The sequence below is a fragment of the Drosophila miranda genome, assembly GCF_003369915.1.
Source record: "Drosophila miranda strain MSH22 chromosome Y unlocalized genomic scaffold, D.miranda_PacBio2.1 Contig_Y3_pilon, whole genome shotgun sequence".
Taxonomy (NCBI): Eukaryota; Metazoa; Arthropoda; class Insecta; order Diptera; family Drosophilidae; genus Drosophila; species Drosophila miranda.
This window is the reverse complement of record NW_022881625.1, coordinates 2,096,688-2,120,882: the sequence shown is the minus strand read 5'-3', so window position 1 is coordinate 2,120,882 and position 24,195 is coordinate 2,096,688. Positions and strand designations below refer to the sequence as shown.

The 24,195-nt window shown below is 52.8% G+C and overlaps 1 protein-coding gene and 1 pseudogene across 1 annotated transcript; one reads left to right on the top strand and one right to left on the bottom strand.

The window, feature by feature from the left end:
• Positions 1-5,743: 5,743 nt before the first annotated feature.
• On the bottom strand, positions 5,744-12,409 carry LOC117194563 (annotated as a pseudogene).
• A 9,645-nt stretch (positions 12,410-22,054) lies between these two features.
• LOC117194679 lies at positions 22,055-23,888 on the top strand. Its single transcript, XM_033399191.1, has 4 exons — positions 22,055-22,089; positions 22,169-22,307; positions 23,470-23,710; positions 23,779-23,888. The coding sequence occupies exons 2-4, from the start codon at positions 22,214-22,216 to the stop codon at positions 23,783-23,785; spliced, it is 342 nt and encodes a 113-aa protein (XP_033255082.1). The 5' UTR covers positions 22,055-22,089; positions 22,169-22,213; the 3' UTR covers positions 23,786-23,888.
• Positions 23,889-24,195: the final 307 nt, after the last annotated feature.

Here is a 24,195-nt window from a genome sequence, read left to right as displayed (position 1 = left end):
AAATTATTCCCAGTACCCTACCACCTGTTTTTGAGATCATATATTTTATTCCTATTATTTAAAATTATTATTCCTATAGTTTTAATTCTCTTATTGCCCTAGCCCAGCACAGCTACCCGTCGGTTCGGATATGCAACGCGGAAGCCCACTTCCCTGTCCCCTTAATTCCTTTGTCCCTTCTAATTCCCCCAGCCTCCTCATCCTCCTTCCCCAACCCCCTAACACTAGTCATACGGTCATACGCAGTGTATCGCACGCGAAAAAAAATAATAATAAGATAAGGTATCGACGCGAGCACGTATAGGAAAGGACCAGTATAGGAACCCCCCCATACTACCGATCATACAGCCGGAGCCAGCGCGTGCACCAGTCCTGCCCGATACACCCCCGACCAGCTCGAGTGGCACCGCCACACACAACAATCGTTGTATGTGATATGCTACAGTATATAAATTGAACCATCGCCGCCGCAATTAAAATAAAATAAAATCGCAAGTTTGTTTGTTCGTTGCCATCAGTGTTGCCCGTGTCGTTTGTCGTTTTGACTGTTTTGTCGTTTATCGTTTGCCGTGTCATTTGTGCTCTGGTGCCAAAAAATAAAGACAGTGAAGGCCAGACGACGCCAAGCCAAGCCAGGCAGCAGCCATTTTGTGTCCCCCCAAAATCCCGCCAAACACAAAGGGAAAGGCCGAAAAGACGCCACTTTTCCCGCCTCTCACGCTCTCGGACATACAAAACTGTTCAGGAGTAACGGGAGAGGGAGAAGACGGAGGAGAGCCGGCAAACCGACGCGCAAGAGCGGAGCGCCAAAACGGCCAACGGGCATCCACACACACACACACGACCGGATCGAACCTGTTGCGGGTCGAACCTGGTTCGAGTTCGAGCAGCGGGTCGATCCGTGCCAATGCCCAGCCTGCACAAATACCACCAATCCCACCAACACCAAAACGACGCCGCGCCCTCATCGACAGTGGGAGTGACGATGAGGGTGAGGGTGAGAGGAAGCAGGCCAGACGACGGGGCCGCCATCACCAGCAGCGGCAGCAGCGGCCGCCAATTAGGAAGCCGAAGAAGAAAAGGCAGACAATGGAGGAGCTGGAGGCTATTGTCCAGGAGAAGCTGAGGCAGCACGAGCTGAGGGAGCAACAGCAGAAGCAGCAGAAACGGACGGCACATCCACCCAACACCAACACAGTTCCCGACCCTGCCACTATGCCGCAATCTGCACAGCCAACACATGCCCCTGCCCCTGCCCCTGCCACTACTATAATTGCCAATAGCCAGACCCACAGCCATCACCAACATCGACAACAGCCAATACATAGACAATCACCAGCCATTCACATAGACAATACTGACAATATCAATACAAATAATGACGCCAACGGAATTACAATTACAAATACACCTGCCAAGACCAATACCAACACCACCACCGCCATCACCATCACAAACACCCCTGCCACTACCACCGACGATGAAATCCGGCACGGCGAATTCGGGCATCAGCCCAGCCAGGAACGTGGCTTGGGGATCCTCATCCGAGGACTCTCCCACTCCATGCCGCCGGATTGGATTCGCAGCAGTATGCAGGCCGAGGGGTACACGGTCCGGTTTACTCGGGCGATCACCGATCGATTCGATCGCAGCCGCCAATACAACCTCTTCCAGGCTGAGATCGCCCCCAAACCGGACCGTGGTCAATTCGATGTGTTGAAGCTGCGACGCCTGGGTGGGAGGCCCGTCACGGTTGAGAGACTTGGAGTCTCCCGTGACCCTGCCCAGTGCCATCGATGTCAGGTGTTTGGCCACACCCGCGCATATTGTAGACGCGCTGCAGTTTGCATGAAATGCGCGGGTGGACACCTGGCGACGGAGTGCAGCAAGCCAAGGAACGTTGCTCCCAAGTGCGCCAACTGCCAGGGCCAGCACATCAGCGCCTACAAGGGCTGCAGCGCCTACAAGGCAGCCAGGCAGCGGCTCCTGGCCCACAGGGTCGCTGTCCAGGAGCATCGACGGCAGCAGCAGCAGCCTCAGCCACTACGGCAACAGCCACAGCAAATGCAGCAGCCAATACAGCAGCAACAGCCAGCACATCGTATCCAGCAGCCACCACAACGTCACCAGCAGCCACTACAGCGACAGTTGCAGCAGCAGCCACCCACACAGCCACTCCACTCACAGCCGCAGCAGCAACGCCAACGCGGTCCGGGTCGGCAGCATCGGCAACAGCTACAGCATCGCGACCAACATCCCCAGCCACTGGCCGAGGGGCGCCAATACCAAAGGGTCCAGCCGATGCAGCCGATCCCAAATCGTGCTCCGACGCCACGCCAACCCCAGCTACAGCAGCAGCCAGGCGCCCAGTGCGATGGGAGCTGTGCCCATAATCTGAAAAGATATGCCGGTAAAATTAGAGAGCTGGAAGAAAAACTGGCAGCAATTTCAACGAAACTGACAAACCTGCTGCAGGCAAGGGACGAGAGCACGGGAGGAGTGCCGCCACAACGGACAACAACAGCAGCAGCAGCATCCACACAGCCATCACCACGACCAGCACCAAATACGCACTTTGACGCCGCAGCCATATCGGAATCCGAACCCGATATGGACTGCGAAGCAATTAATGACGATGATGACGACGAGTGGACCGACCACGATCCATTCGACGATCTGGAGGGTCTGGGCCAAGTGTGGAGGGCCCAAATCGCCAGCGCACGCGAAAGCATGCGATCGGGCGGCGCCTATTGATGTGCCCAATCGTCGATCCAGAGACAGCCACTGCAACAAAGGAAAGAGACGTCAATACGGACAACAACGAAAAACGGCCAAAACACACAAAAATCACACGTACCTGGCAATCACCAGACAGAGCTGACCATCAAGAAGCTGCCTCGCCATCAACAATGACAATTTCCTGCCAAAGGGATGGAAAAGGAGGCCTTCTTTGATGACGCTGCCGCCTGACCATGGCCGTGACGTCACGCCAATCCGAACCAACAGCTGCCATTTCCAACGACGACACAGATGCTGGCGCCTGTTGCCGCTCCACTGGGTCACACCCGTCTCTCATGCCTGGCCTGCTTCCTCTCTCCCTCATCCTCATCTTGGCTCCCACTGTCGATGAGGGCGCGGCGTCGTTTTGGTGTTGGTGGGATTGGTGGCATTTGTGTAGGCTGGGCTATGGCTCGGATCGACCCGCTGCTCGAGCTCGAACCAGGTTCGACTCGCAACAGGTTCGATCCGGTCGTGTGTGTGTGTGTGGCTGCCCGTTGGCCGTTTTGGCGCTCCGCTCTTGCGCGTCGGCTTGCCGGCTCTCCTCCGTCTTCTCCCTCTCCCGTTACTCCTGAACAGTTTTATGCGTCCAAGAGCGTGAGAGGCGGGAAAAGTGGCAGTGAGAGCGGCGTCTTTTCGGCCTTTCCCTTTGTGGTTGGCGCGGTTTTTGTGATGGGGCTCGAGGGGGAGTGGCTGTGGCCGTGGATATATCGGCCATGGCAATGGCTGGGTACTCACTCGATGGATGGCTGTGGCGTCGGCGCTGTGCATTGGCTGGGGCGTTGGTGGTGGCGCCTGCGCCGAGGGCTCTGCTGCTGCTGCTGCTATTGGCGGTGTTTGTGTTGGTGTTGTTGGCTGCTGCTAGGGCGCCTCTGCGGGCCGCTCTGCCGCCGTCGCTGTGGCGTCTGGTTGACCCTCGTCTGGCCATTCCTCTGGTCATGGCTGGCTGTTGGTTTGTGTGTTGGCGATCTGCTGCCTGTTTGTTGTCTTTAATTGAAAAGTCTCTTGTGTGTGTGTGTTTGTGTTTAATGTATTTATTGGCACTTTTATTCTTTTTTGTTTTATGATGTGGACGGGAACAAAAGATTGTCAAGGTAATTAATAGTTGTGGTGGAGGAAGGGCGGCACGGCACGGCACGGCACACAACAGACACCACAAAAGAAAACAGGGCAACACAGAAAAAGAAAACGTCAATGGCGACACGGCACAGAACAACGAAAAAAGCGACACGACACGAAACGGTTCTGGCACGTCCGACGATCGCGACCTCTCGAGCGGGTGGACGAGATGAGAGTGGCGGACGAGGTTCATGGTGGAACTCTCACATGTCCGCCAACTCCCATACTCTCTCCTCCACACTCGAATGGCCCGATCGTCATTTACCGGTGCTCTCACCCCCGGTTCCACTTTCACTCACCCCAATATTGAGTGAGATGAAAGTGGTCCGAGGGCAGCAGCACCGATAAGTAGGCAGTGGAGAATTGGAATAGCCGTTTGTTTTAGTGGCTGTGTGTGTTGTCGTTGTCGTTGGTTAGCGGCCAGTGTCTTATGTTTGTGCTGTGTGTAGTGGCTGCTCTGTTGTTGGGGGATGGGATAGGATGGGGGGGGATAAATGCCTGCTCCCGTATAACCGCCCGGATACTGTAAACTTCCGGATCTTCCGATCCGGGCGCGTGACGCTCCGAAGAGTCGACCGCATAGCATCATATGGGCGGTTGAAATGGCTTTATTGGGGCGTTTGGCAGAGTGGCGGAGGTTGGCAGTGTTAATTTTGCTCCTGCTCAACCGCATTTGGCATTTAGTGGCATTTGAAGTGGGTAGGGGGTGGGGAGGAATTGGCTGGGCATAAATTGCCGAATTTGCGACCGATAACACACTGGGCATTGATAAATGCATTTTAAATTTGAAATGGCTTTTTGGTGTGTTATCGGTCATAGTCTGGTATTTGCGTGGTATTTTTGGTAATACCACGTGTCAAGGGGAATTATGGGAATGGCAGATAGGTTGGGAAGAAGAGTAAGAAGGTAAAACTAATTAGAAAACTACGAAAAATATACAATTAACTACAGAAAAACTACATTAATTTACAAAAACTTAATTCTAAATATCACAGGTAAGTAACTAAAACTATCTACGGACATGCAAAAACTACAAAAAACAACAGGATTGACATCTACAACAAGAACATTGATGCAGACAAGGTAAAATAAACGATAATTGACATACATTTACACACATATAAACATATTAATTATATTTATTTTATTTCTAACAGGAGGACAAACAACAACGGAGCACCGGCAGGCATATCAAACGCAAAGCGAACATTACGCTGTATACCGGCCGGCTCTGTTGTCCCCCTGTGTGTTGTTTAGTGGCGATGGCTGGATTGATGGTGTTGGCGTGCATCGTGGGCAAAGTTGGAGATGGCGAGCGGCTCTAGTCCGGCCGCCCACGTTGCATCTGTCTGTTGGTTTAATGCAGCAGACCGAGTGGCACTGGTCCGGCCACCCGAGATGCGTTGTCCAGTGTGTTGGCGTTGACATCGGTGTGTGATGTCAGACTGTCAGTATTATTGGCCGCATCCAAGTGGCAACTGGTCCGGCCCCAGGATACGTTGTCGATTTACTTGTTGATTGGCCGCATCCGAGTGGCTGCTGGTCCGGCCACCAGGATGCGTTGTCAGCAGAGTTGGCCTGGCCTCCTCGGCCACGTTCGTCATCGGTTCAAAAAAGGCCTCCTTTTCCGCCCCTTTGGCAGAAAATTGATGATGTTCATGGCGAGGCAGCTGCTGTGGGGGCAGCTCTGACTGGTGATTGGCAGGTACGTGTGTTTTTGTGTGTTTTGGGCGTTTTTTCGTGTTGGCGTGAATTGGCTGTTTTTCTTTGTATTTTAGTGGCTGGCCTCTGGACTTCTGTTGGAATTGACGGTAGTGCTTCTGATGAGGTCTCTAAATTTCGCCCATTATGCCTCAAGAGAGTTGCAGGAGTGGCGAGGCAGCTGCTGGAGGGGCAGCTCTGTCAGTTTAATAGCAGGTGAGTATGTTTAATGGTCATTTGCAGATTGTTGTTAATTGTGTTTAATTTTGTCTATTTTTAGGTTTTATTGCCATTAAACTTCTGCTATTTGGCGCAATCAGTAGACGCCGTATAATCCGTCGCCACTGGATTGTCCATTTAGGAACCTACGTAGGTCATCGTAAGGCTCTTCGTCGGTCCATTGGCTGTCGTCGTCCATGTCCATATCCGGCTCACTGTCCGATATGGCTACTGCTGCTGCTGTATTGGCGGCTGGTTGTGGTGGCGGCGGGTGTGTAGGTGGTGTTGTCTGTAGTGGCGGCATGGCTGCCAAGCCCCCGCCTCTAGCCTCTGTCAGGTTCCGCCTCCTCCAGCATTTTGAGTTTAATGGCGCTCTCTTTTAGATGTTTGGCACAGCTGCCATCGCACTGAGCTGCTGGCCGCTGCTGCTGCTGGTGTTGGCGTGGCGTCGGGGCATCATTCGCGATCGGTTGCATCGGCTGGACCCTCTGGTGTTGGCGCCCCCTGGTCGATGGCTGGGGATGATGGTCGCCATACCGATGCTGTTGCCGATGCTGCCGACCCGGTTGGTGTTGGCGTTGCTGCTGCGGGTTATGGAGTGGCTGTGGATGTGGCTGCTGCTGGCGGCGTTGGATTGGCTGTTGTCGGGGTTGTGTTGGCTGCTGCTGCTGCCGTCGATGCTCCTCCTTCCTGGCGAGCCTGTGGGCCAGGAGCCGCTGCCTGGCTGCCTTGTAGGCGCTGCAGCCCTTGTAGGCGCTGATGTGGGCGCCCTGTCAGTTGGCGCACTTGGGAGCAACGTTCCTTGGTTTGCTGCACTCCGTCGTCAGATGTCCACCCGCGCATTTCATGCAGACAGCAGCTCGTCTACAGTATGCGCGGGTGTAGCCAAACACCTGGCATCGATGGCACTGGGCAGGGTCACGGGAGACTCCAAGTCTCTCAACCGTGATGGGCCTCCCACCCAGGCGTCGCAGCTTCAACACCTCGTATTGGCCACGGTCCGGTTTGGGGGCGATCTCAGCCTCGAATAGGTTGTATTGACGGCTGCGATCGAATCGATCGGTGATTGCCCTCACAAACCGAACCGTGAACCCCTCGTTCAGCATGCTGCTGCGAATCCAATCCGGCGGCGTGGAGTGGGAGAGTCTTCGGATGAGGATCCTCAAGCCACGTTCCTGGCTGGGCTGATGCCCGAATTCGCCGTGCCGGATGTCATCGTCGGTGGTAGTGGCAGGGGTGTTTGTGATGGTGATGGCGGTGGTGGTGTTGGGGTTTGTATTGGCAGGTGTATTTGTATTTGTATTTGTATTGGCGTCATTATTATCTCTATTGTTAATTGTGGTATTGTCTGTGTGAGTGGCTGGTGATTGTCTTTGTATTGTCTGTTTTTGATGTTGGTGATGGCTGTGGGTCTGGCTATTTGTATTTATACTAGTGGCAGTGGCAGGGGCAGGGGCAGGGGCATGTGTTGGCTGTGTTGATTGCGGCAGAGTGGCAGGATCGGCAACTGTGTTGGTGTTGGCTGCATGTGCCGTCCGTTTCTGCTGCTTCTGCTGTTGCTCCCTCAACTCGTGCTGCCTCAGCTGCTCCTGGACAATAGCCTCTAGTTCCTCCATTGTCTGCCTTTTTTTCTTCGGCTTCCCAATTGGCGGCCGCTGCTGAGCTGCTGGTGATGGCGGCCCCGTCGTCTGGCCTGCTTCCTCTCACCCTCACCCTCATCGTCACTCCCACTGTCGATGAGGGCGCGGCGTCGTTTTGGTGTTGGTGGGATTGACGGCATTTGTGCAGGCTCAGCATTGGCCCGGATCGACCCGCTGCTCGAGCTCGAACCAGGTTCGACTCGCAACAGGTTCGATCCGGTCGTGTGTGTGTGTGTGGCTGCCCGTTGGCCGTTTTGGCGCTCCGCTCTTGCGCGTCGGCTTGCCGGCTCTCCTCCGTCTTCTCCCTCTCACGTTACTCCCGAACTGTCCGAGAGTGTGAGAGGCGGGAAAAGTGGCGTCTTTTCGGCCTTTCCCTTTGTGTTTGGCGGGATTTTGGGATTTGGCGGGGTTGCGGGATTTGCAGTTGGTATTGGCGCTGCTGTTGCTGCTGATGTGATGGGGCTCGAGTGGGGAGTGGCTGTGGCCGTGGATATATCGGCCATGGCAATGGCTGGGTACTCACTCGATGGATGGCTGTGGCGTCAGCGCTCTGCATTGGCTGGGGCGTTGGTTTTGGCGCCTGCGCCGAGGGCTCTGCTGCTGCTGCTGCTATTGGCGGTGTTTGTGTTGGTGTTGTTGGCTGCTGCTGCTGCTGCTAGGGCGCCTCTGCGGGCCGCTCTGCCGCCGTCGCTGTGGCGTCTGGTTGACCCTCGTCTGGCCATTCCTCTGGTCATGGCTGGCTGTTGGTTTGTGTGTTGGCGATCTGCTGCCTGTTTGTTGTTCTTTAATTGAAAAGTCTCTTGTGTGTGTTTGTGTTTAATGTAATTTATTGGCTCTTTTATTCTCTTTTTTTTTTTACGATGTGGACGGGAACAAAAGTTTGTCAAGGTAAGTAATGGGTGTGGTGGAGGAAGGGCGGCACGGCACGGCACACGACAGACACCACAAAAAAGAAAACAAAGCACAACAGCAAGACAACGGAAAACGGCGACACGAAAAAACGACACGAAACGGTTATGGCACATACGTCCGACGATCGCGACCTCTCGAGCGGGTGGACGAGATGAGAGTGGCGGACGAGGTTCATGGTGGTACTCTCACATGTCCGCCTACTCCCATACTCTCCCCCTCAACTCGACTGGCCCGATCGCCGATCGTCATTAACCGGTGCTCTCACCCCCGGTTCCACTTTCACTCACCCCAATATTGAGTGAGATGAAAGTGGTCCGAGGGCAGCAGCACCGATAAGTAGGCAATGGAGAATTGGAATAGCCGTTTGTTTTAGTGGCTGTGTGTGTTGTCGTTGTCGTTGGTTGAAATGGCTTTATTGGGGCGTTTGGCAGAGTGGCGGAGGTTGGCAGTGTTAATTTTGCTCCTGCTCAACCGCATTTGGCATTTAGTGGCATTTGAAGTGGGTAGGGGGTGGGGAGGAATTGGCTGGGCATAAATTGCCGAATTTGCGACCGATAACAAACTGGGCATTGATAAATGCATTTTAAATTTGAAATGGCTTTTTGGTGTGTTATCGGTCATAGCCTGGTATTTGCGTGGTATTTTTGGTAATACCACGTGTCAAGGGGAATTATGGGAATGGCAGATAGGTTGGGAAGAAGAGTAAGAAGGTAAAACTAATTAGAAAACTACGAAAAATATACAATTAACTACAGAAAAACTTCATTAGTCTACAAAAACTTAATTCTAATATCACAGGTAAGTAACTAAAACTATCTACGGACATGCAAAAACTACAAAAAACAACAGGATTGACATCTACAACAAGAACATTGATGCAGACAAGGTAAAATAAACGATAATTGACATACATTTACACACATATAAACATATTAATTATATTTATTTTATTTCTAACAGGAGGACAACTACAACGAATCACCGGCCGGCATAACAAACGCAATGCGAACATTACGCCGTATACCGGCCGGCTCTGTTGTCCCCCTGTGTGTTGTTTATTGGCTGGCTGGTTGTGAGTATTGGCGTGCATCGTGGGCAATGATGGTGTTGATGGCGAGCGGCTCTGGTCCGGCCGCCCACGTTGCATCTGTCTGTTGGTTTGGTGCAGCAGACCGAGTGGCACTGGTCCGGCCACCCGAAGATGCATTGTCCAGTGTGTTGGCATTGGCATCGAAAAGTGATGCCAACGAATCGTGATATTGGCCGCATCCAAGTGGCTGCTGGTCCGGCCACCAGGATACGTTGTCGATTGTATTGTTGTTGGCCGCATCCGAGTGGCTGCTGGTCCGGCCACCCAGGATGCGTTGTCAGTAGAATTGGCCTGGCCTCCTCGGCCACGTTCGTCGTCAATTTGTAACGGCGTTTTGAGTGGCTGGTGGTCCGGCCACCCAGTTGAGGAGGTGTTTGCTTTGGCGTGTGATTTTAATTTGTGTTTATTTGCAGGTACTTGTCGGCGTTTGGATGCTGTTGCTGGCGACCCTTGTCTGGTTTGTGTTGGCGTGAGAGGCGTTTGCAGGTGAGTATATGTGTTTATTGGCAGCCTCTCTCCTGATTCTCCTTCTTCTTTTGCAGGATTTGCTGGCGTCCGGCGGCTCAACACCAGGCCATCCCGCCCTCACATAATTGGCATGAGAGACGGGTGCGACCCAGTGGAGCGGTAACAGGCGCCAGCATCTGCGTCGTCGTTGGAAATGGCATTGGAATTGTCAGTGTTGATGGCGAGGCAGCTTCCTGCTGGGCAGCTCTGTCTGGTGATTGGCAGGTAAGTGTGGATTTCATGTGTTTTGGCCGTTTTTCGTGTTGTCGTGGTGCATGTGGTGGTGGTGCAGATGGTGGGCAGTGGCAGTAGCTTTGGTGCTGCTGCTTGAGGCTACAGCGGTGCTGGCGACCGTGCTGGCTGGCCCGGACGCGGACGCGGACGCCAGGCGATGGCTATTCAGGAGCAGGGTGGCCGTGCTGCCCGAGCTGGGACTGCTGCCGGGGCTGGGATTGTTGCTGTTGCTGCTGGAACTATTGCTGTTGGCGCCGCTGTTCTGTGGCTGCTTCTTATAGACGGCCATCAGCGGGTCGGAGGCGCGGCAAATGCTGTTCATTCGTGCTGCTGTCGCGGCTGCTGCCGAGTAGCTGATGTTGCTGCTGTTTCCCCCTGCACTGCGTCGCATATTGTTGCCGCTGCTGCTCCCGCTACTGCCGCCGCACTCGTTGACGGGACTGTGGCCGTTGTGGCTGCTGGTGCTGCTGTGTCCGGGGCAGACTAGCGTCTCCTCCAGCTGAAACTTCTTGACCAGAGCCTTCACCGAGGTGGCCGATCCATGGGACTCTCCCGTGGGTGCCTTGCGGATCACTTTCGGTGTGGTGGGCGCATCGGGAAAGAGTGTCAGGGTGGCCACCACTGTGGCGAACTCGTCGAGGCCGTTGCTGCCCAGCTGGATGGTGGCCTGCACCGGGGGCTTCTTCACAAATGTCGCCGTGTATGTGTTCTCCTTGTCCGAGTCGGAGGCTCGACGTGTGGGTGTCACGATCTGAGTGGGCTTGGCGGACAGGCAGACCGTGTTGCTCTGTCCGTGTCCATTGCTGGTCAGCGTGTGTATGGCTGTCGTTGTCTCTGTGCTGGTGCTGGTGCTGGTGCTGCTTATGGGGCTTCCCAGGAGCTTCCCGGTGGCAATGGGTATTTTTGAGATGCTGCTACTGCTCCCATTGCTGTGGGCCCGATGGTGGCCATTGTGCGTGGGTTTGTTGCTGCCACTGCTTGACTTCTGTTTCTTTTGTTATTCCTGTGACTGCTGTTGCTGTTCCTGCTCCTCTGCCTTCTCCTCGGCCACTGGCTCCTCCACTTCCTCATCCTCAAGGTCGTCTTCTTCCTCCTCCTCTTCCTCTTCCTCTTTAGCATCGCTCTGAGCCTGCAGATACATTTGTCTATCCATCGAGCTCTCATCCTTCAGCCAGACATGTTCCAGGCATCCAGCGGCACTCATGCGATCGTTTGGCTTAATTCGCAATGCGCGGTGTATGAAATCGATGGCCACTGGCGAGACGCCACCGAATAGGTTGTCCGGAAAGGTGAGCGCACACTGCGAGATATTGAGGAAGGTCTCCTGCTTGGTGTTCCCGCCAAAGGGCGAGAAGCCGGAGAGCAAGACATAGGTGAGAACGCCCACGGACCAGATGTCCGTCAGCAGGGAGAGTGGCTCGTACTGGAGCACCTCGGGGGCCACGTAGTCGGGTGTGCCGGCCATCTCGCGGACATTGATGCCCTCGCACACAACGCGCGAGATCCCAAAGTCACAGAGCTTGAGGCCATCTTCTATCCGCTCGCCGGCGAGCAAAACGTTCTGTGGCTTGAGGTCCAGGTGGGCAATGGATCGGTCGTGGAGAAACTTGAGAGCCTTCAGCACCTCTCGCATGCAGTGGCGGGCCTGGGCCTCTGTCAGGCACTCCTCGGTGTCCAGTATGGTCTGCAGCTCGCCACCAGTGGCCAGTTCCAGCAGCAGGGCTGTGTCCGAACGGGTCTCGTGCACCGCATTCAGATTGACAATGTTCTCCTCGCCCTCGCAGAGTATTAGGACGGCGATCTCGTGTTTGATCTCCTTGTCGCTGCTCTGTGCGCGTCGGCGTCGCTTCAAGAACTTTGCCGCGAAATGGGAGCCCGTGTTCTTGTGAATGGCACGGCGAACGGCGGCGAATTTGCCCCTGGCAAACGGCGTCTGTTCCACCTCGTAGATCTCGTTGATGTCATGCGACACGAGCAATCCGTTAAAGCGTTCGTCATCTACATCCAAAAGGCCATCGCCTATGGGAAAGATTCCCTTTTCGGTGAACATGATCTATCGATCTGTGCCGTGTCGCCATTGACGTTTTTTTTCTGTGTTGCCCTGTTTTCTTTTTGTGGTGTCTGTCGTGTGCCGTGCCGTGCCGTGCCGCCCTTCCTCCACCACACCCATTACTTACCTTGACAAACTTTTGCTCCCGTCCACATCACAAACCAAAAAGAGAACGAGGTGGAAAGTTGTGAGTTGCTGCGGACACCGCAGCTCTACAGTTATACCCGATACTAAGTCAGTATGGCTCTCCTGCGGCAGACGCCGCTAATATTGAACCACACGACAAAGAGTGCGTGCGAGAGAGACAGAAAATCAGTCTGAGCGTGACGTCGGGCGCTGCGTGGCCACTGCAAATTGATTTCTTGCTTTTGGCTACAAAAATGATCCGATATGATCCAGATTCAGCAATCTGATAGATATAGTCATTATCTATGATTCTGCATTTATAGTTTTCTCGAATGTGCAATATTGTGGATGCAACAGATTTTCGTTCTTTGTGGAGGCGGAAGGGGGTGGAGCGAAATTCTGAGATATACGTTTTATAGTGAAATCTAACTGAAGTGCGGATACCAAATTTGGTTACTCTAGCCTTAATAGTCTCTGAGATTTGTGGATGCCCCAGATTTTCGTCCTTTGCGGGGGCGGAAGGGGGTGTGGCGAAATTTGGACACGAAACGGTCAAGGTCCGATATCACAGGAGTGTGGATACCAAATTTGGTTGCTCTGGCTCTTATAGGTTCTGAGATCCTTGAACTCATATTTTGCAATTGGCAAAACCGACCATGAAACCTGTGTGTTAGAGAGAGACAGAGCGAGAAAGAATGAAATTGTTTTCTTGATTCTGGCTATAATAGTTATACGATCTGGTTGAGATTTTACACTCTAGAACATATAGTCATCCTCTACGATTCTGCGTTTTTGGTTTTATCGTATCTTTAAAAATGTGGATGACACAGATTTTCGTCCTTTGTGGGGGCGGAAGTGGGCGGGGCAAAGTTTTGAAATGTTTTTGTAGCAGTGACATATCACAGATGTCTTGCTCTAGCTCTTATAGTCTTTGAGCACTAGGCGCTGAAGGGGACGGACGGACGGACGGACGGACGGACGGACAGACGGACAGACAGACAGGGCTCAATCGACTCGGCTATTGATGCTGATCAAGAATATATATACTTTATGGGGTCGGAAACGATTCCTTCTGGACGTTACACACATCCACTTTTACCACAAATCTAATATACCCCAATACTCATTTTGAGTATCGGGTATAAAAAGGGGAAAGGAAAAAAAAGAGCAAAAGGAAAAAAAGAAAGAAAAAATCAAGGGCGAAACACGCGGGAAGAAAATGAATAAAGAGAGACGAAAAAGAGAAAAGTGGAATACTTACTGGGGAGAGATATCGAGTGGATCGCCTAAACGCCCCTACACCTTATCGATAGGTGGGGATTCGGCCCCAGCCAGAAAATTGCAAGGGCTGGCAGCGCCGCCCGAGCAAACGCGCCAGAGGGCGCCCGGGCGCCCGTGATCCCAGATGCCGTAAGGAGCGCGCGTAAAATGGGGCCGTTTGAATGAGGAAAGCACACTCCGTCGCAAGGTCGTGGAAAACGGGAGTATTCCGCTGCGGGAAGAAAGAGGGGGGTGTGAGGAACCGTGGTTCCCACAGGCCGAATTCGACCAAAGCATAGCCGGATAAAGGCGGTGGGACGGTCGGATAAAGGCTGATGGCTGGCTGGATAAGGCGAAGGTCAGCCCAGATACCCACGGATATCCGGATGCGGCGAAGAGGCCAAGGGCCCCGAGAGGAGAAGTGTCCCGCTCTCGGAGCAAGAGAAACGCGAGAGGCAGAGGAGACGGCGGGATCGGGCCGGCAGCGATCCGACGCATGACCAAATATGGGCATGGGATCACGCCACCGGCCAGGCCCCGTTACGAAGGTCGTGGAAACCAGGAGACGGCGATGGAAAACTACCAACGCCGAGCCGGGGCCCGTCAAGGGGCTATAAAAGGAGGCTGCGGCAACGAAGCGGGTCTCTTTTTCCGTGGAGAAGTGATCGCGCGCGCACGTTGAAACCCCGCCGAAACGTGAGAGTAATACCCGGTACGGTTCGAAGAAGTGCAGTGAAGTGAATAGCAACAGGAAGACAGGCCCCGCCTGCCCCCAGAGTGAGTCTAAGTTAAGAGGTGATCCACAGTTGCCGGCGGAAGCTAAGAGGGGAGTGCGAGACGTAGAGTGCGGATTTGCGTGGCGGGCCAAAGCAATAGCGGAGGTCAAATAGCCAATCAATAGCCTCAACGCTGCCACACCCGACGAGAGCCCACGCGTGGTGGAGATCCATAGATAAGCTGAATTGTAGCATCTAGCCTTAAGTCCTAATATAAGTACGAATAAAGAGAGATTCGATTAAAGAAAAGGAAGGTCTTATCATTTGTCGTTGGGGGCAACAATAAAAATACGTTGCGACGAATCGGCCGACCGCTGAGCGAGCCCAGCAAACTCAAGCGAACCAAGAAGCAGGTCCGTTACAGCATGTCCGTAGATAGTTTGTCCATAGTTTTAGTTACTTGCCTGTGATATTAGGAATAAGTTTTTGTAAATTAATGTAGTTTTTTCTGTAGTTAATTGTATATTTTTCGTAGTTTCTGATTAGTTTTACCTTTTTCCGTCCTCTTCTTCCCAACCTATTTGCCATTCCCATAATTCCTCTTGACACGTGGTATTACCAAAATACCACGCAAATACCAGACTTGACCGATAACACACCAAAAAGCCAATTCAAATTCAAATTGCTTTTATCAATGCCGTGTGTTATCGGTCGCAACTTCGGCAATTATGCCCAGCCAATCCCACACCCACCCCACCCACCCACATCAAATGCCATCGAAGACCAAATGAGGCTGAGCAGGACTAAAATGTACACTGCCATCCTTCGCCACTCTGCCAAACGCCCCAACAAGCCATTACAACCGCCCACAAGATGCTATGCGGTCGACTCTTCGGAGCGTTTCGCGCCCGGATCGTAAGATCCGGAAGTTGAAAGTATCCGGGCGGTTATACGGGAGCAGGCAATTTTCCCCCTTCCCATCCCATCCCATCCTTGACAACAGATCAGCCAATTCACACAGCACAGAGAAACATTAGGCACGGGCCATTGCCCAACAACAACAAACACAGCCACTAATGCAAACAGCCATTAACATTTTCATTGCCTACTTATCGGTGCTGCTGCCCTCGGACCACTTTCATCTCACTCAATATTGGGGTGAGTGAAAGTGGAACCGGGGGTGAGAGCACCGGTAAATGACGATCGGCGATCGGGCCAGTCGAGTTGAGGGGGAGAGTATGGGAGTTGGCGGACATGTGAGAGTACCACCATGAACCTCGTCCGCCACTCTCATCTCGTCCACCCGCTCGAGAGGTCGCGATCGTCGGACGTATAATAATTGAACCATCGCCGCCGCCATTAAAATAAAATAAAATCGCAAGCTTGTTTGTTCGTTGCCATCAGTGTTGCCCGTGTCGTTTGTCGTTTTGACTGTTTGTCGTATATCGTTTGCCGTGTCATTTGTGCTCTGGTGCCAAAAAATAAAGACAGTGAAGGCCAGACGACGCCAAGCCAAGCCAGGCAGCAGCCATTTTGTGTCGCCCACCCCACCCTCACCATTCGCCGCTGTACATGACCATTCCAAACGCGGAAAAGTGCTCCTCGCCAATCCACCACGCCACAGCCCTTCCTTCACCCCACCCACTACTATCTCCGACAAGCTTTAGTTCCTGTGCCACTACAAACATCACAAACAGCACAATCTAAAAGAGAAAACTGTGATAGACAAGAAAAAAAAAAAAAAAAAAGAGAACTAAGGTGCCAATAAATACATTAAACACAAACACACACACACAAGAGACTTTTCAATTAAAAAACAACAAACAGGCAGCAGATCGCCAACACACAAACCAACAGCCAGCCATGACCAGAGGAATGGCCAGACGAGGGGCAACCAGACGACACAGCGACGGCGGCAGAGCGGCCGGCAGAGGCGCCCTAGCAGCAGCAGCAGCAGCCAACAACACCAACACCAACACCGCCAATAGCAGCAGCAGCAGCAGAGCCCTCGGCGCAGGCGCCAACACCAACGCCCCAGGCCAATGCAGAGCGCCGACGCCACAGCCTTCCATCGAGTGAGTACGCAGCCATTGCCATGGCCGATATATCCACGGCCACAGCCACTCCCCCTCGAGACCCGTCACAAAAACCGCGCCAACCACAAAGGGAAAGGCCGAAAAGACGCCGCTCTCACTGCCACTTTTCCCGCCTCTCACGCTCTTGGACGCACAAAACTGTTCAGGAGTAACGGGAGAGGGAGAAGACGGAGGAGAGCCGGCAAGCCGACGCGCAAGAGCGGAGCGCAAAAACGGCCAACGGGCAGCCACACACACACACACGACCGGATCGAACCTGTTGCGTGTCGAACCTGGTTCGAGCTCGAGCAGCGGGTCGATCCGAGCCATAGCCCAGCCTCCTCCAATGCCACAAATCCCACCAACACCAAAACGACGCCGCGCCCTCATCGACAGTGGGAGTGACGATGAGGGTGAGGGTGAGAGGAAGCAGGCTAGACGACGGGGCCGCCATCACCAGCAGCGGCAGCAAACACAAAACACAAATACAAACACCAACACCGTCACCGCCACTCACACCAGCACCATCGCCAATACCAACACCAACACAACTACTGCCACTCCCAATACACACACCCTTGCCATTGCCAATGACATCCGGCACGGCGAGTTCGGGCATCAGCCTGTGGAGGACAGAGGCTTGAGGATCCTCATCCGAGGTCTTCCCCATTCCACGCCCTCTGACTGGTTCCGGGACTGTATGCAGGCCGAGGGGTACACGGTCCGGTTTACTCGGGCGATCACCGATCGATTCGATCGCAGCCGCCAATACAACCTCTTCGAGGCTGAGATCGCCCCCAAACCGGACCGTGGTCAATTCGATGTTTTGAAGCTGCGACGCCTGGGTGGGAGGCCCGTCACGGTTGAGAGACTTTGAGTCTCCCGTGACCCTGCCCAGTGCCATCGATGTCAGGTGTTTGGCCACACCCGCGCATATTGTAGACGAGCTGCTGTCTGCATGAAATGCGCGGGTGGACATCAGACGACGGAGTGCAGCAAGCCAAGGGCCGTCAATCCCAAATGCGCCAACTGCCAAGGCGCCCACATCAGCGCCTACAAGGGCTGCAGCGCCTACAAGGCAGCCAGGCAGCGGCTCCTGGCCCACAGGGTCGCTGTCCAGGAGCATCGACGGCAGCAGCAGCAGCCTCAGCCACTACGGCAACAGCCACAGCAAATGCAGCAGCCAATACATTAGCAACAGCCAGCACATCGTCTCCAGCAGCCATCACAACGTCACCAGCAGCCACTACAGCGACAGTTGCAGCAGCAGCCACCCACACAGCCACTCCACCCACAGCCGCAGCAGCAACGCCAACGCGGTCCGGGTCGGCAGCATCGGCAACAGCTACAGCATCGCGACCAACATCCCCAGCCACTGGCCGAGGGGCGCCAACACCACAGGGTCCTGTCGATGCAGCCGATCCCAAATCGTGCTCCGACGCCACGCCAACCCCAGCTACAGCAGCAGCCAGGCGCCCAGTGCGATGGGAGCTGTGCCCATATCCTGAAAAGATATGCCGTAAAAATTAAAGAGCTGGAGGATAAGCTGGCAGCAATTTTGACGAAACTGACAAACCTGCTGCAGGCAAGGGACGAGAGCACGGGAGGAGTGCCGCCACTTCAGACAAAAACAGCAGCAGCAGCATCCACACAGCCATCACCACGACCAACTGCAAATACGCACCATGACGCCGCAGCCATATCGGACTCCGAATCCGATATGGACTGCGAAGCAATTGACGACGAACATGACGACGAATGGACCGACCACGATCCATTCGACGATCTGGAGGGTCAGGGCCAAGTGTGGAGGGCCCAAATCGAATACTCACCCGCAAACAATCAGCAAAAATCAGACAAGGGTCGCCAGCAACAACATCCAAATCAACGAAAGGCACCTGCAAATAAACGCAAATTAAAATCAAAAAGCCAAAAAAAACACCTCCTCACCTGAGTGGCCGGACCAGCAGCCATTCAAAACGCAACTACAAATTGACGACGAACGTGGCCGAGGAGGCCAGGCCAATCCACCTGACAGCGCATCCTGGGTGGCCGGACCAGCAGCCACTTGGATGCGGCCAATCAACAATTAAAATCGACAACGCATCCTGGTGGCCGGACCAGTTCGCCACTTGGATGCGGCCAATAACTCCGACCATTGCCATCACACACCGATGCCAATGCCAACACGATGACAATGCAGTTGGGTGGCCGGACCAGTGCCCCTCGAGTGCAGCAGCCAACACTAACCAACAGACAGATGCAACGTGGGCGGCCGGACCAGAGCCGCTTGCCATCAAGACCATCATTGCCCACGATGCACGCCAATACTCACAACCAGCCAATAAACAACACACAGGGGGACAACAGAGCCGGCCGGTATACAGCGTAATGTTCGCATTGCGTTTGTTATGCCGGCCGGTGCTTCGTTGTTGTTTGTCCTCCTGTTAGAAATAAAATAAATATAATTAATATGTTTATATGTGTGTAAATGTATGTCAATTATCGTTTATTTTACCTTGTCTGCATCAATGTTCTTGTTGTAGATGTCAATCCTGTTGTTTTTTGTAGTTTTTGCATGTCCGTAGATAGTTTTAGTTACTTACCTGTGATATTAGAATTAAGTTTTTGTAAATTAATGTAGTTTTTCTGTAGTTAATTGTATATTTTTCGTAGTTTTCTAATTAGTTTTACCTTCTTACTCTTCTTCCCAACCTATCTGCCATTCCCATAATTCCCCTTGACACGTGGTATTACCAAAAATACCACGCAAATACCAGACTATGACCGATAACACACCAAAAAGCCATTTCAAATTTAAAATGCATTTATCAATGCCCAGTGTGTTATCGGTCGCAAATTCGGCAATTTATGCCCAGCCAATTCCTCCCCACCCCCTACCCACTTCAAATGCCACTAAATGCCAAATGCGGTTGAGCAGGAGCAAAATTAACACTGCCAACCTCCGCCACTCTGCCAAACGCCCCAATAAAGCCATTTCAACCGCCCATATGATGCTATGCGGTCGACTCTTCGGAGCGTCACGCGCCCGGATCGAAAGATCCGGAAGTTTACAGTATCCGGGCGGTTATACGGGAGCAGGCATTTACCCCCCCCAACCCATCCTATCCCATCCCCCAACAACAGAGCAGCCACTACACACAGCACAAACATAAGACACTGGCCGCTAACCAACGACAACGACAACACACACAGCCACTAAAACAAACGGCTATTCCAATTCTCCATTGCCTACTTATCGGTGCTGCTGCCCTCGGACCACTTTCATCTCACTCAATATTGGGGTGAGTGAAAGTGGAACCGGGGGTGAGAGCACCGGTAAATGACGATCGGCGATCGGGCCAGTCGAGTTGAGGGGGAGAGTATGGGAGTTGGCGGACATGTGAGAGTACCACCATGAACCTCGTCCGCCACTCTCATCTCGTCCACCCGCTCGAGAGGTCGCGATTGTCGGACGTACGTGCCATAACCGTTTCGTGTCGTTTTTTCGTGTCGCCGTTTTCCGTTGTCTTGCTGTTGTGCTTTGTTTTCTCTTTTGTGGTGTCTGTCGTGTGCCGTGCCGTGCCGCCCTTCCTCCACCACACCCATTACTTACCTTGACAAACTTTTGCTCCCGTCCACATCACAAACCAAAAAGAGAATAAAAGTGCCAATAAATTACATTAAACACAAACACACACAAGACACTTTTCAATTAAAGAACAACAAACAGGCAGCAGATCGCCAACACACAAACCAACAGCCAGCCATGACCAGAGGAATGGCCAGACGAGGGACAACCAGACGACACAGCGACGGCGGCAGAGCGGCCCGCAGAGGCGCCCTAGCAGCAGCAGCAGCAGCCAACAACACCAACACAAACACCGCCAATAGCAGCAGCAGCAGCAGAGCCCTCGGCGCAGGCGCCAACACCAACGCCCCAGCCAATGCAGAGCGCCGACGCCACAGCCTTCCATCGAGTGAGTACCCAGCCATTGCCATGGCCGATATATCCACGGCCACAGCCACTCCCCCCTCGAGACCCGTCACAAAAACCGCGCCAACCACAAAGGGAAAGGCCGAAAAGACGCCGCTCTCACTGCCACTTTTCCCGCCTCTCACGCTCTTGGACGCACAAAACTGTTCAGGAGTAACGGGAGAGGGAGAAGACGGAGGAGAGCCGGCTAGCCGACGCGCAAGAGCGGAGCGCCAAAACGGCCAACGGGCCGCCACACACACACACACGACCGGATCGAACCCGTTGCGTGTCGAACTTGGTTCGAGTTCGAGCAGCGGGTCGATCCGAGCCATAGCCCAGTCAGCACCAATACTACGACAAACAGCAGCAACTACACAACCACAATCACAGCCAATCCCACCAACACCAAAACGACGCTGCTGCTGCTGCTGCAGCCAATCTGGTGAGCTGCTCTGCGGGTGGACGAGATGAGAGTGCCTGCTCCCGTATAACCGCCCGGATACTGTAAACTTCCGGATCTTTCGATCCGGCGCGTGACGCTCCGAAGAGTCGACCGCATAGCATCATATGGGCGGTTGAAATGGCTTTATTGGGGCGTTTGGCAGAGTGGCGGAGGTTGGCAGTGTTAATTTTGCTCCTGCTCAACCGCATTTGGCATTTAGTGGCATTTGAAGTGGGTAGGGGGTGGGGAGGAATTGGCTGGGCATAAATTGCCGAATTTGCGACCGATAACACACTGGGCATTGATAAATGCATTTTAAATTTGAAATGGCTTTTTGGTGTGTTATCGGTCATAGTCTGGTATTTGCGTGGTATTTTTGGTAATACCACGTGTCAAGGGGAATTATGGGAATGGCAGATAGGTTGGGAAGAAGAGTAAGAAGGTAAAACTAATTAGAAAACTACGAAAAATATACAATTAACTACAGAAAAACTACACTAATTTACAAAAACTTAATTCTAATATCACAGGTAAGTAACTAAAACTATCTACGGACATGCAAAAACTACAAAAAACAACAGGATTGACATCTACAACAAGAACATTGATGCAGACAAGGTAAAATAAACGATAATTGACATACATTTACACACATATAAACATATTAATTATATTTATTTTATTTCTAACAGGAGGACAAACAACAACGGAGCACCGGCAGGCATATCAAACGCAATGCGAACCTTACGCTGTATACCGGCCGGCTCTGTTGTCCCCCTGTGTGTTGTTTAGTGGCGGTGGCTGGATTGATGGTGTTGGCGTGCATCGTGGGCAAAGTTGGAGATGGCGAGCGGCTCTAGTCCGGCCGCCCACGTTGCATCTGTCTGTTGGTTTAATGCAGCAGACCGAGTGGCACTGGTCCGGCTACCCGAGATGCGTTGTCCAGTGTGTTGGCGTTGACATCGGTGTGTGATGTCAGACTGTCAGTATTATTGGCCGCATCCAAGTGGCAACTGGTCCGGCCACCAGGATACGTTGTCGATTTACTTGTTGATTGGCCGCATCCGAGTGGCTGCTGGTCCGGCCACCAGGATGCGTTGTCAGCAGAGTTGGCCTGGCCTCCTCGGCCACGTTCGTCATCGGTTCAAAAAAGGCCTCCTTTTCCGCCCCTTTGGCAGAAAATTGATGATGTTCATGGCGAGGCAGCTGCTGTGGGGGCAGCTCTGTCTGGTGATTGGCAGGTACGTGTGTTTTTGTGTGTTTTGGGCGTTTTTTTTTTTTCGTGTTGGCGTGTATTGACTGTTTTTCTTTGTGTTTTAGTGGCTGGCCTCTGGACTTCTGTTGGAATTGACGGCAGTGCTGCTGATGAGGCCTCCAAATTACGCCCATTATGCCTCAAGAGAGTTCCAGGAGTGGCGAGGCAGCTGCTGGAGGGGCAGCTCTGTCGGTTTAATAGCAGGTGAGTATGTTTGTTGGTCATTTGCAGATTGTTGTTAATTGTGTTTAATTATACCAGATACTCAAAATGAGTATTGGGGTATATTAGATTTGTGGTAAAAGTGGATGTGTGTAACGTCCAGAAGGAATCGTTACCGACCCCATAAAGTATATATATTCTTGATCAGCATCAATAGCCGAGTCGATTGAGCCCTGTCCGTCCGTCCGTCCGTTGTCCGTCCGTCCCCTTCAGCGCCTAGTGCTCAAAGACTATAAGAGCTAGAGCAACGATGTTTTGGATCCAGACTTCTGTGATATGTCACTGCTTTAAAAATATTTCAAAACTTCGCCCCGCCCACTTCCGCCCCCACAAAGGACGAAAATCTGTGGCATCCACATTTTTAAAGATACGATAAAACCAAAAACGCAGAATCGGTGAGGATGACCATATCTTCTACAGTGCAAAATCTGAACCAGATCGTATAATGATTATAGCCAGAATCAAGAAAACAATTTCATTCTTTCTCGCTCTGTCTCTCTCTAGCACACAGGTTTCATGGTCGGTTTTGTCAATTGCAAAATATGAGTTCAAGGATTTCAGAACCTATAAGAGCCAGAGCAACCAAATTTGGTATCCACACTCTTGTGATATCGGACCTTGACCGTTTTGTGTCCAAATTTCGCCACACCCCCTTCCGCCCCCGCAAAGGACGAAAATCTGGGGCATCCACAAATCTCAGAGACTATTAAGGCTAGAGTAACCAAATTTGGTATCCGCACTTCTGTTAGATCTCACTATAAAACGTATATCTCAGAATTTCGCCCCACTACTTTTCGCCCCCACAAAAGACGAAAATCTGTTGCATCCACAATATTGCACATTCGAGAAAACTAAAAACGCAGAATCATAGATAATGACCATATCTATCAGATTGCTGAATCTGGATCAGATCGGAACATTTTTGTAGCCAAAAGCAAGAAATCAATTTTCAGTGGCTACGCAGCGCCCGACGTCACGCTCAGACTGATTTTCTGTCTCTCTCGCAAGCACTCTTTGTCGTGTCGTTTAATATTAGCGGCGTCTGCCGGAGGAGAGTTATACTGACTTAGTATCGGGTATAACCGTAGAGTTGCGGTGTCCGCAGCAACTCACAACGTTCCCCCTCGTTTTTTTCTATTTTTAGGTTTTATTGGCATTAAACTTCTGCTATTTGTCGCAATCAGTAGACGCCGTTTAATCCGTCGCTTTCGGAGTCGCCACTGGATTCTCCATTTAGAAACCTACCTAGGTCCTCATAAGGCTCTTCATCGGTCCATTGGCTGTCGTCGTCCATGTCCATATCCGGCTCACCGTCCGATATGGCCACTGCTGCTGCTGTATTGGCGGCTATTGGAACCGCTGCTGCTGCTGCTGCAGCCAATCTGGTGAGCTGCTCTGCCATCCGTTCGATCCTCCTTTCCAACTCTGTTATACGCTGTACGTACAATTGCAGGTTTTGAGCGCAGCTGCCATCACACTGGGCGTCTGGCCGCTGCTGCTGCTGGTGTTGGCGTGGCGTCGGAGCATCATTCGCGATCGGCTGCATCGGCTGGACCCTCTGGTGTTGGCGCCCCCTGGTCGATGGCTGCGGATGTTGGTCGCCATACCGATGCTGCTGCCGATGCTGCCGATCCGGTTGGTGTTGGCGTTGCTGCTGCGGATTATGGAGTGGCTGTGGATGTGGCTGCTGCTGGCGACGTTGTATTGGCTGGTGTCGCTGTTGGCTTGGCTGTGGCTGCTGTCTGCGACGCTCCTCCTCCCTGGCGACCCTGTGGGCCACGAGCCTCTGCCTGGCTGCCTTGTAGGATGGGCATCCTTTGTATGAGCTGATGTTCTGGCCCTGGCAGTTGGCGCATTTGGGATTGACGGC